General features: G+C 48.7%; 1 protein-coding gene across 1 annotated transcript in view; it reads right to left on the bottom strand.

Moving 5' to 3' along the window:
- LOC126336810 (uncharacterized) overlaps positions 1–12,307 on the bottom strand; it is a 229,618-nt gene that overhangs the window by 9,216 nt on the left and 208,095 nt on the right. The window contains exons 7-8 of the mRNA XM_050000854.1: positions 7,765–7,983; positions 705–1,006 (exon numbers count right to left, since the gene is read on the bottom strand). Coding sequence (XP_049856811.1) covers positions 705–1,006; positions 7,765–7,983 — 521 coding nt within the window. The remainder of the gene's footprint in view (positions 1–704; positions 1,007–7,764; positions 7,984–12,307) is intronic.

The following is a 12,307-nucleotide window of genomic DNA, read 5'->3' as shown; positions in this document are numbered from 1 at the left end:
TCCAGATCTCTCACGAATTGAAAACGTCTGGTCAATGGTGGCCGAACAACTTGCTCGTCACAATACGCCAGTCTCTACTGTTGATGAGCTGTGGTATCGTGTTGAAGCTGCTGTATCTGTACACGCCAGCTGTACCTGTACACGCCATCCAAGCTCTGTTTGACTCAATGCCCAGGCGTATCAAGGCCGTTATTACGGCCAGAGGTGGTTGTTCTGGGTACTGATTTCTCAGGATCTATGCACCCAAATTGCGTGAAAATGTAATCACATGTTAGTTCTAGTATATTTGTCCAATGAATACCCATTTATCATCTGCTTGTCTTCTTGGTGTAGCAAAGTTAATGGCCAGTAGTGTAAATCAGGACGAAATGTTAAGAAATAGCGTCTTTGCTGCCAAGTAAACAACGTGTGGGCTTATTCATCCCCTCATTAGAGGACGAGCGGCGCATTTCCAACAAAGAAAAGATGAGTACTTATCTTTCGACATCTTTGTTCATGAAATTTGTAACTGGCTCCTCTTTCCTTCATTTCTAAATGTACTGAATTAGCGAACATTGTTGAAAACTGGAGGAATCTTACATAGTTTCGTAAATAGCCTCATTTCAAAAGGGCGTGGCGAGTCTCCTTGACCATTCATTCTTTAAGCGACCTCGTTCTCCGTCGCTGATGACCTTGTCGCAGATGGCGCTCTGCCGATGGCTCACCTCGTGCAACTGGCGGGGTCGGCGTAGAAGCCGGGCTGGCGTCCGGCGCAGCCCGACCACGGGTGCGGCCCGGCGCAGAGGAAGCCGTCGGCGTCGGCGTCGGCGTCGGCGGTGGGCAGGCAGCGCGCGCTGGCGCGGTCCCAGGCGGCGTCCTCGCTGCAGGCGCCCCACAGCAGCGTGCGGCCCGCCGCGCACAGCACGTAGCCGCGGCAGCCGCGCGTCGAGAAGTCCGCGTGGAAGCCGTCCGCCAGGCGCGAGCACGTGTCGCCGGCCGCCGCCCCGCGAGACTCGCTGCTGACCGCCTGCCCCGACAACACGACGCACTGCGTCACGCTCTGCAATCTGAGCTCTCATCATATACACTGACGGGAATAAACCGCAACTCCGAGAAACAGCTGGGCGACATAAACGAAAATTGGTAGGCGTATTCCTACAGGGTAGTCCGTTGATAATGACCGGGACAAATATCTCACGAAATAAGCGTCAAACGAAAAAACTACAAAGGACGAAATTCGTCTAGCTAGAAGGGGGAAACCAGATGGCGCTACGGTTGGTCCGCTAGATGCCACTGCCATAGGTCAAACGGATATCAACTGCGTTTTTTTTAAATAGCAACCCCCATTTTTAATTACATATTCGTGTAGTACGTAAAGAAATTTGAATGTTTTAGTTGGACCACTTTTTTCGCTTTGTGGTAGATGGCGCTGTAATGGTCACAAACGTATAAGTACCTGTTATCACGTAACATTCCACCAGTGCGGACGGTACTTACGTCATGATACATTAGCCGTGTTAAAATGGATCGCTTACCAATTGCGGAAAAGGTCGATGAAAGGCTGTTGTTGTTGTGGTCTTCAGTCCTGAGACTGGTTTGATGCAGCTCTCCATGCTACTCTATCCTGTGCAAGCTTCTTCATTTCCCAGTACCTACTGCAGCCTACATCCTTCTGAATCTGCTTCGTGTATTCATCTCTTGGTCTCCCTCTACGATATTTACCCTCCACGCTGCCCTCCAGTACTAAATTGGTGATCCCTTGATACCTCATAACATGTCCTACTAACCGATCTCTTCTTCTAGTCAAGTTGTGCCACAAGCTCCTCTTCTCCCCAATTCTATTCAATACCTCCTCATTAGTTATGCGATCCACCCATCTAATCTTCAGCATTCTTCTGTAGCACCACATTTCGAAAGCTTCTATTCTCTTCTTGTCCAAAATATTTATCGTCCACGTTTCACTTCCATACATGGCTACACTCCATACAAATACTTTCAGAAACGACTTCCTGACACTTAAATCTATACTCGATGTTAACAAATGTCTCTTCTTCTGGAACGCTTTCCTTCCCATTGCCAGGTCAAGTTTTATATCGTCTCTACTTCGACCATCATCAGTTATTTTGCTCCCCAAATAGCAAAACTCCTTTACTACTTTAAGTGTCTCATTTCTTAATCTAACTCCCTCAGCATCACCCGACTTAATTCGACTACATTCCATTATCCTCGTTTTGCTTTTGTTGATGTTCATCTTATATCCTCCTTTCAAGACACTGTCCATTCCGTTCAACTGCTCTTCCAAATCCTTTGCTGTCTCTGACGGAATTACAATGTCATCGGCGAACCTCAAAGTTTTTATTTCTTCTCCATGGATTTTAATACCTACTCCTACTGCTCAAGAAAACTGGATGCGAAAGGATAGTAACATAATAAGGTTGTTCGGAAAATAAGGAGCGATCTGTCGCGAAATGGAAACCACAGCGAATATTAGAACTGTTTTCTTTGCACATTTAGCTACGACTTAGACATTTGTCGGAGCGTTATACTAAATTTCCAACACCATCGTCCTAGAAGGCACCCGCCTGTTCTTTCCGATAATTCTCTACGCTGGTCTATAGGACGTAGCTTGCGCCCAAATGTTGTTTTCGTATCCAGTGTTTCATGTGAACAAACATGATACTAAGGATAAGCCAGTTAGGGCTGTGTTGTGGGTGATCGAACACTTCCCATCGAAAAGGCTTCTGGAGCCTCTTCACTCCCATGAAGAAGGAAGTGTGTGGCAGTTGTGTTAGGTGGGCTGCATTCAGTAAGGCGAAGCCTCTCAGCCGTCCTTCCTACTTGGCGAGAGACATCGTTGTTCTAGACACCTTTACTTGTTCACAGTGCGCTCACAACTGAAAAGAGCGTCTTGATGCGATCGACAGGCATACTAGAGACACTGCCCTAACGTCTGTGAAAAGCCTCATCGGATTTTCACAGTGGTTTCCATTTCGCCACCGATCGTTCCTCACTTTTCGAATAGACCTCGTATTTCACAAGTTTGTGTGTTCTGTTTGTATCAGCACAGCAGCACATCCCTGTAAGAAAGCACTGTCAGGGCTATCGGCAATAACATTCCTGAAATGGAGTGGCGTGTCCAAAATCTTGACCTTAACCTAATGGGACACCTTTGGGATGAGTTAGAACGTCGACTTCGCTCCAACGTCACTACCCTCTCTGATTCCGGCTCTTGAGTAATAATGCGCTGCCATTTTCCAGACATTCTGACACATCATTGATGGTGCCCCCCCCTTTCCCCCCCCCTCTCCACCCCTCCCCCCCCCCCCCCCCCTACATCTCCTCAGCAGAGCTCAAACCGACATAAAGGCGAACGGTGGATATATCCCTTATTAATGTCCACTAACAGGGGGACCAGATACTTCTGATCAATAAGATACTGCAGTGCCTATTTTATTCTGATTACGATGCAAAGTTTCGTTTGTCATGCAGGCATGTCGAAAGGAACAGGCACTGCGGCGGTCACTGCCGTTACGAAACACATTCAAATGAAATCGGAATTGCGAATAAGGTATGCCATCAGGTGTAGTATGGAATGACGACAGTGAAAATTTTTGCCAGACAGCAATTCGAATCCGGATTTCCCGCTTATCGCGAGCTCTCGCTTTACCATTTGGCTATCCGTGCACGACTCACGGCCAGACCCAAACTTCCGTACTACATGTCATCAACGATGCGTCTACGACCTGAACTCGTACATTCCCGTACAGTCCGCAGCTCGTGGTCTCGCGGTACCGTTCTCGCTTCGCGACCACGGGGTCCCGGGTTCGATTCCAGGCGCGGTCAGGGATTTTCACATGCCTCATCATGACTGGGTGTTGTAGTGTCGTCCTCATCATGGCAAACCACCTCCGCTAGGACCTTGCCTAGGACGGCGGTGTGGGTCTCCCGCATCGTCCCCTACGCCCTGTCAAGGAGTATGGGGCCTCATCATCATCATCACCCGTACAGGTCAGACGTTGTACTTGAAAGTCGCTTGCCCGGTATCGTCAGATAAATACGATACTGCAGTGGTTGTCATAGCGGGCAAGGGACTTTCAAGTACAACGTCTGACCTGTACGGGAATATACACTACTGGCCATTAAAATTGCTGCACCACGAAGATGACGTGCTACAGATGCGAAATTTGACTGACAGGAAAATGATGCAGTGATATGCAAATGATTAGGTTTTCAGAGCATTCACACAAGGTTGGCGCCGGTGGCGACACCTACAACAGCCGGCAGGGGTGGCCGAGCGGTTCTAGGCGCTACAGTCTGCAACCGCGCGACAGCTACGGTCGCAGTTTCGAATCTTGCCTCGGGCATGGATGTGTGTTCTGTCCTTAGGTTAGTTAGGTTTAAGTACTTCTAAGTTCTAGGGGACTGATGACCACTGCAGTTGAGTCCCATAGTGCTCAGAGCCATTTGAACTATTTTTTGGACACCTACAACGTGCTGACATGAGGAAAGTTTCCAACCGATTTCTCATACGCAAACAACAGTTGACCTGCGTTGCCGGGTGAAACGTTATTGTGATGCCTCGTGTAAGGAGGAGAAATGCGTACCGTCACGTTTTCGACTTTGATAAAGGTCAGTTTGTAGCCTATCGCGATTGCGGTTTATCATATCGCGACATTGCTGCTCGCGTTAGTCGAGATCCAATTATTGTTAGCAGAATATGGAATCGGTAGGTTTCCAATGTCTCTTAGCAGAATATGGAATCGGTGGATTCAGGAGTGTAATACGGAACGCCGTGCTGCATCCCAACAGCCGCGTATCACTAGCAGTCGAGATGACAGGCATCTTATCCGCATGGCTGTAACGGATCGTGCAGCCACGCCTCGATCTCTGGGTCAACAGATGGGGACGTTTGCAAGACAACAACCATCTGCACGAACAGTTCGACGACGTTTTGCAGCAGCATGGACTATCAGCTCAGAGACCATTGCTGCGCTTACTCTTGATGCTGCATCACAGACAGGAGCGCCCGCGATGGTGTACTCAACGACGAACCTGGGTGCACGAACGGCAAAACGTAGATTTTTCCGGATGAATCCAGGTTCTGTTTACAGCATCGTGATGGTCGCATCTGTGTTTGGTGACATCGCGCTCAATCCACATTGAAACCGTGCATTCATCATCGCCATACTGACGTATCACCCGGCGTGATGCTATGAGGAGCCACTGATTATACGTCTCGGTCACCTCTTGTTCGCATTGACGACACTTTGAACAGTGGACTTTACATTTCAGATGTGTTACGGCCCGTGGCTCTACCCTTCATTCGATCCCTGCAAAACCCTACATTTCAGCAGGACAATGCTCGACCGCATTTTGCAGGTCCTGTACGGGCCTTTCTGGATACATAAAATGTTCGCCTGCTGCCCTGGCCAGCACATTCTCCAGATCTCTCACTAATTGAAAACGTCTGGTCAATGGTGGCCGAGCAATCGGCTCGTCACAATACGCCAGTCAGTACTCTTGATGAACTGTGGTATCGTGTTCAAGCTGCATGGGCAGCTGTACCAGTACACGCCATCCAAGCTCTGTTTGACTGAACGCCCAGGCGAACCAAGGCCGTTATTACGGGCAGAGGTGATTGTTCTGGGTACTGATTTCTCAGTATCTATGCACCCAAATTGCGTGAAAATGTAATCACATGTCAGTTCTAGTATAATACACTCCTGGAAATGGAAAACAGAACACATTGACACTGGTGTGTCAGACCCACCATACTTGCTCCGGACACTGCGAGAGGGCTGTACAAGCAATGATCACACGCACGGCACAGCGGACACACCAGGAACCGCGGTGTTGGCCGTCGAATGGCGCTAGCTGCGCACCATTTGTGCACCGCCGCCGTCAGTGTCAGCCAGTTTGCCGTGGCATACGGAGCTCCATCGCAGTCTTTAACACTGGTAGCATGCCGCGACAGCGTGGACGTGAACCGTATGTGCAGTTGACGGATTTTGAGCGAGGGCGTATAGTGGGCATGCGGGAGGCCGGGTGGACGTACCGCCGAATTGCTCAACACGTGGGGCGTGAGGTCTCCACAGTACATCGATGTTGTCGCCAGTGGTCGGCGGAAGGTGCACGTGCCCGTCGACCTGGCACCGGACCGCAGCGACGCACGGATGCACGCCAAGACCGTAGGATCCTACGCAGTGCCGTAGGGGACCGCACCGCCACTTCCCAGCAAATTAGGGACACTGTTGCTCCTGGGGTTTCGGCGAGGACCATTCGCAACCGTCTCCATGAAGCTGGGCTACGGTCCCGCACACCGTTAGGCCGTCTTCCGCTCACGCCCCAACATCGTGCAGCCCGCCTCCAGTGGTGTCGCGACAGGCGTGAATGGAGGGACGAATGGAGACGTGTCGTCTTCAGCGATGAAGAGTCGCTTCTGCCTTGGTGCCAATGATGGTCGTATGCGTGTTTGGCGCCGTGCAGGTGAGCTCCACAATCAGGACTGCATACGACCGAGGCAAACAGGGCCAACACCCGGCATCATGGTGTGGGGAGCGATCTCCTACACTGGCTGTACGCCTCTGGTGATCGTCGAGGGGACACTGAATAGTGCACGGTTCATCCAAACCGTCATCGAACCCATCGTTCTACCATTCCTAGACCGGCAAGGAGAACTTGCTGTTCCAACAGGACAATGCACGTCCGCATGTATCCCGTGCCACCCAACGAGCTCTAGAAGGTGTAAGTCAACTACCCTGGCCAGCAAGATCTCCGGATCTGTCCCCCATTGAGCATGTTTGGGACTGGATGAAGCGTCGTCTCACGCGGTCTGCACGTCCAGCACGAACGCTGGTCCAACTGAGGTGCCAGGTGGAAATGGCATGGCAAGCCGTTCCACAGGAGTACATCCAGCATCTCTACGATCGTCTCCATGGGAGCATAGCAGCCTGCATTGCTGCGAAAGGTGGATATACACTGTACTAGTGCCGACATTGCGCATGCTCTGTTGCCTGTGTCTATGTGCCTGTGGTTCTGTCAGTGTGATCATGTGATGTATCTGACCCCAGGAATGTGTCAATAAAGTTTCCCCTTCCTGGGACAATGAATTCACGGTGTTCTTATTTCAATTTCCAGGAGTGTATATTTGTCCAATGAATACCCGTTTATCATCTGCATTTCTTCTTGGTGTAGCAGTTTTAATGGCCAGTAGTGTACGTATGGATGTACGATTTCAGGTCGTAGATCTACAATTGACGACATGCGGAAGTTTGGTTCTGGCTGTGAGTCGTGGACGGATAGGCAAATGGTAAGGCGACTGCTCGCTATAAGCTGGAAATCCGGGTTCGACTCCCCCTCCGGCGTAAATTTGCGTTGTCGTCATTCTATTCTAAAGCTGATGGTAGTCCTTAATCGCAGCTGCGAATTCATTTGCTGTACTTTTTATTAGTTAGAGTAGGTATCTGTAGTGAAATGAAATGAAATGTCGTGTGACGAGGGCCTCCCGTCAGGTAGACCGTTCGCCTGGTGCAAGTCTTTCGATTTGACGCCACTTCGGCGTCGATGGGGATGAAATGATGATGATCAGGACAACACAACACCCAGTCCCTGAGCAGAGAAAATCCTCGGCCCAGCCGGGAATCGAACCCGGGCGCTTCGGATTGACAGTCTGTCGCGCTGACCATTCAGCTACCGGGGGCGGACGGTATCTGTAGTAATGAAGTGAGTGTGCTCTGAAGAGTTCTGTGACTGTGTAGGCCACAGAGGGAGGAGGCTGAGCCTTACCCGACAGGTGACGAGCGGCGCGGGCACGCACATGCGGCCGTCGAACAGCGTGCTGTCGGGGCAGGAGCGGCGCGCCAGCGTGTGCCCCGCGGCGCAATGGACGTAGTCGCGGCAGCCAGAGGCGGCCAGCGCGTGCAGCCCGTCCAGCAGCCCGGCGCACTCGCCGCTGGCGCCGCCCGCAGAACCGCGCGAGGACGCCGGCGGTGCGGGGCACGTCACCTGCGCCACACCGCCTCCTTGCAGACTCGTCTGTTTCATTTAAATCATTGTAAGCTACACAACAGGAACAAAACCGGTGCGTGTACCTAGGAGAATTACGAGAAGTAATAATCCCAATGGACGAAAAAAAAAATGAAAGAAGTTTATAGTTTCAGCTGAAAGGTATCGATTAATCCCTTATACTAAGATCACTCCAAAATAAATGCACACAATTTTTGTAAAAATACAGTTTTCATCCTGCATGTCTGAAAGTTTTACAGCCGAGTGATTCTAGGCGCTTCAGTCTGGATCTGCGCGACCACTACGGTCGCAGGTTCGAATCCTGCCTCGGGCATGGATGTGTATGATGTCCTTAGTTAGGTTTAAGTAGTTCTAAGTTCTAGGGGACTGATGACCTCAGATGTTGTGTCCCATAGTTCTCAGGGCCATTTTCTTTTTAAAGTTTTACAGTGTGTAGATACATCCTTCCCGCTAGTTTTCAATTTTAGTTCAACCTGTTCCCGTGAGTGTCGCCGTGACAGCATGTCTTCAAAGTGGCTGCTACACTTGACGTTCGTCAGAAGCAACGTGCTGCCATAGAATTCCTGTGCTGTTGAAACGAGACAGTGGGAAACATCCATAAAAGGTTGAAAAAGGTGTATGGGGATGCTGCTATCAATCGCAGTACAGTTAGTCGGTGGGCAAGCAGGTTACGTGATAAAAGCGGGTACGTCAATATTGAGGAGCACACACTCCAGGCAATGTGCAGAGAGTTAACGAATTGGTGACTGCTGACAGACGCATCACAGTGAACGAATTGTCACGTTGCGATATTGGATGGAAGTGTCTGCAGAATACTGAAAGTGTTGGCGTTAAAAAAGGTTTGTGCCAGGTGGGTTCCCAGGATGTTGACAGTGGCTCACAAAGAAACAAGAAAAACGGTATGCAACGAACTTTTGGAATAGTACGAGTATGGTGTAGACGAATTTCTTGAAAGAATTGTGACAGGTGATGAAACATGGCTCTTTAATTTTTCACCAGAAACGAAGAGACAATCAATGGAGTGGCATCGTGCAAATTCACCCAAGAAAAAAAATAATTCCAAAGCCTACCTTCTGCTGCAGAAGTTACGGCTACGGAATTTTTCGATTCTGAAGGACTCTTGCTTGTGGACATCATGCCAAGTGGAACCACCATAAATTCTTATGCATATGTGACGACACTGAAGAAACTTCAAGCTCGACTAAGTCGTGTTCAACCACATCGGCATAAGCAGGATGTTTTGCTATTGCACGACAATGCACGGCCACATGTCAGTCAAAAAACCGTGGAAGCGATCACAAAACTCGGATAGACAACACTGAAACAGTGAACTTACAGTACTGACCTGGCTCCAAGTTACTATCATCTCTTTGGGAAACTGAAAGACTCTCTTCGTGGAACAAGGTTTGAAGACGATGACTCCCTTGTGCACGCCGCCAAACAGTGTCTCCAACAGGTTGGTCCAGAATTTTACCGTGCGGGTATACAGGCGGTGGTTCCAAGATGGCGTAAGGCAGTTGATAGGGATGGAAATTATGTGAAGAAATGAAAATATTGTTCCTAAAGGATGTATCTACACACTGTAAAACTTTCAAACATATAGAATAAAAGATGGATTTCTTTAGAAAAATAGTGTGCATTTCTTTTGGAGTGACCCTCGTATATGAAGAAAGAGTAACGATCGCAAAAAATACTGAAGAGCCAAAGAAACTGATACACCAACCTAATATCGTGAAGGGTCCCCGCGAGCACGCAGAAGTGCCGAAACACGACGTGGCATTAACTCGACTAATGTCTGAAGTACAGCTGGAGGGAACTGACACCATGAATCTTGCAGAGCTGTCCATAAATTCGTAAGAGTTCGAGGGGTGGGGATCTCTTCTGAACAACACGTTGCAAGGCATCCCAAATATACTCAATAATTTCCATGTCTACGGAGTTGGGTGGCCAGCATAAGAGTGTTCTTGGAGCAACTCTGAAGCAATTTTGGACGTGAGGGGTGCCGCATTGTCTTGCTGGAATTGTCCAAGTCCGTCGGAATGCACAATGGACATGAATGGATGCATGTGATCAGACTGGATGCATACGTACGTGTCACCTGTCAGAGTCGTATCTAGACGTATCAGGGGTCACGTATCACTCCAACTGCACATGCTCCACCTCGTTCCAGAGCCTCCATCAGCTTGAACAGTCCCCAGCTGACATGCAGGCTCAATGTATTCATGAGGATGTCTCCATACCCGTACACGTGCATCCACTCGATACAATTTGAAACGGTACTCTTCAGACCAGGCAACAAGTTTCCAGTCAACAACAGTCCATTGTCGGTGTTGACGGGCCCAAGCGAGGCGCAAAGCTTCTTGTCGTGCAGTCACCAAGGGTACACGAGTGGGCCTTCGGCTACGAAAGCCCATATCGATTATGTTTCGTTGAATGGTTTGCAAGCTGACACTTGTTGATGGTCCAGTATTGAAATCTGCAGCAATTTGCTTAAGAGTTGCTCTTCTTTCACGTTGAACGATTCTCTTCAGTCGTCGTTGGTCCCGTTCTTACAAGATCTGTTTCCGGCCGCAGCGATGTCGGAGATTTGATGTTTTACAGAATTCCTGATATCCACGGTACACTCGAGAAATAGTCGTACGGGAAAATCCCCACTTCATCGCTACCTCGGAGATGCTGTGTCTCATCGCTCGTGCGCCAACTATAACACTAAGTTTAAAGTCACATAAATCTTGATAATCTGCATTCTAACAATTGCGCCAGACACTTGTGTTGTATAGGAGTTACGAACCGCAGCGCAGCATTCTGCCTGTTTACGTATCTCTGTATTTGAATATGCATGCTTATACCAGTTTATTTGGCGCTTCCGTGTACCATTTGTTTAAAATGAGCGGTTTCGGCACATACAGTAGGCCACCTTCCGATTGACTGTACCATTTTCGGAAGCTCGCAATGTGCTGAGCAGTTGTTATTATCTTGACAACACGCGGTTGCTCAGCGTGTCGCCAGCTCCAGAAAATGATGCACTCGATATGAAGATACCCTACTGTATGTGCCGAACCTGTCATTTTAAGTAAATGTTATTTTGCGATCGTGACTCTTCCTTCATACATAATTGTCACAAATTAGATCGCTTAACCCAACCACGTTGGTTAAAATCGACAGTCAATCGGCCGTTCACGTATTGGTGTGGTTTTACTTTACCGACATCGACAGAATATCTTTTCTCTGCCTGGATTTGCTCATATTTACCAAGCCAGGGAGAAAGATCTTATTGGGAACTTTTTAGATGTTCTCCGTCAGTCCTATGTGGCAAGAATTCCGTACTACGCAGCAATACTCCAGAAGAGGACGGAAAAGTGTAGCGTAGGCAGTCTCGTTAATAGACCTTTCTGCATTTTCTAAGTGTTCTACCAGTAAAACGGACTTTAGGTCGCCTTTCTCACCACTTTATGTATGTGATCGTTTCAATTTAAGTTGTTCTTGATTGTAATCCCTAGATATTTAGTTGAATTGAGGGCCTATAGATTTGTATGATTTGTCATGTAACCGAAATTTAACGGATTCCTTTTAGTCATCATCTGGACAATATCACACTTAGTGTAGGGTCACACTTAATATAGGGTCCGCTGCCACTTTTCGCACCCCTACCTACGACATTCCTGCGGTTTGAATAAGAGGAGGAGGGGGAAATTAGTGTTTAACGTCCCGTCGACAACGAGGTCATTAGAGACGGAGCGCAAGCTCGGGTGAGGGAAGGATGGGGAATGAAATCGGCCGTGCCCCTTTCAAAGGAACCATCCCGGCATTTGCCTGAAGCGATTTAGGGAAATCACGGAAAACCTAAATCAGGATGGCCGGAGACGGGATTGAACCGTCGTCCTCCCGAATGCGAGTCCAGTGTGCTAACCACTGCGCCACCTCGCTCGGTGTTTGAGTAAGAGGCCATCCTTTTACACACGTTTCAGATTAAAAATAGCACACCTTACACTGTCCCGTTAGTGCGGACTGAATCAGTACCCAACGATCCGCAACAAATGATGAGCATCCGACAAGTACTGTTTTTAATCAGTTAGAAAGTATAGGACGTAGCGTGATCTTCAGTTTGTGGCACTAGGGTACCAGAACTCGAATTGGTGCTAAAGTGTCCCATCCACACAATTCACATGCGTCGAGTGGTAGAAGTCCTTTCAGCGGCTAGACAACAGCACAGATGGAGAGGGTGGCAGTCATTGAATTATATGGATAGACGTAAACTAGTTACAAATTAGTGCACACACTTTATTCAAAATGTAAACGTCAC

The sequence above is a fragment of the Schistocerca gregaria genome, chromosome 2 (genome assembly GCF_023897955.1).
Source record: "Schistocerca gregaria isolate iqSchGreg1 chromosome 2, iqSchGreg1.2, whole genome shotgun sequence".
In the NCBI taxonomy this organism is placed as follows: domain Eukaryota; kingdom Metazoa; phylum Arthropoda; class Insecta; order Orthoptera; family Acrididae; genus Schistocerca; species Schistocerca gregaria.
This window is presented reverse-complemented; position numbering and strand designations above follow the sequence as displayed.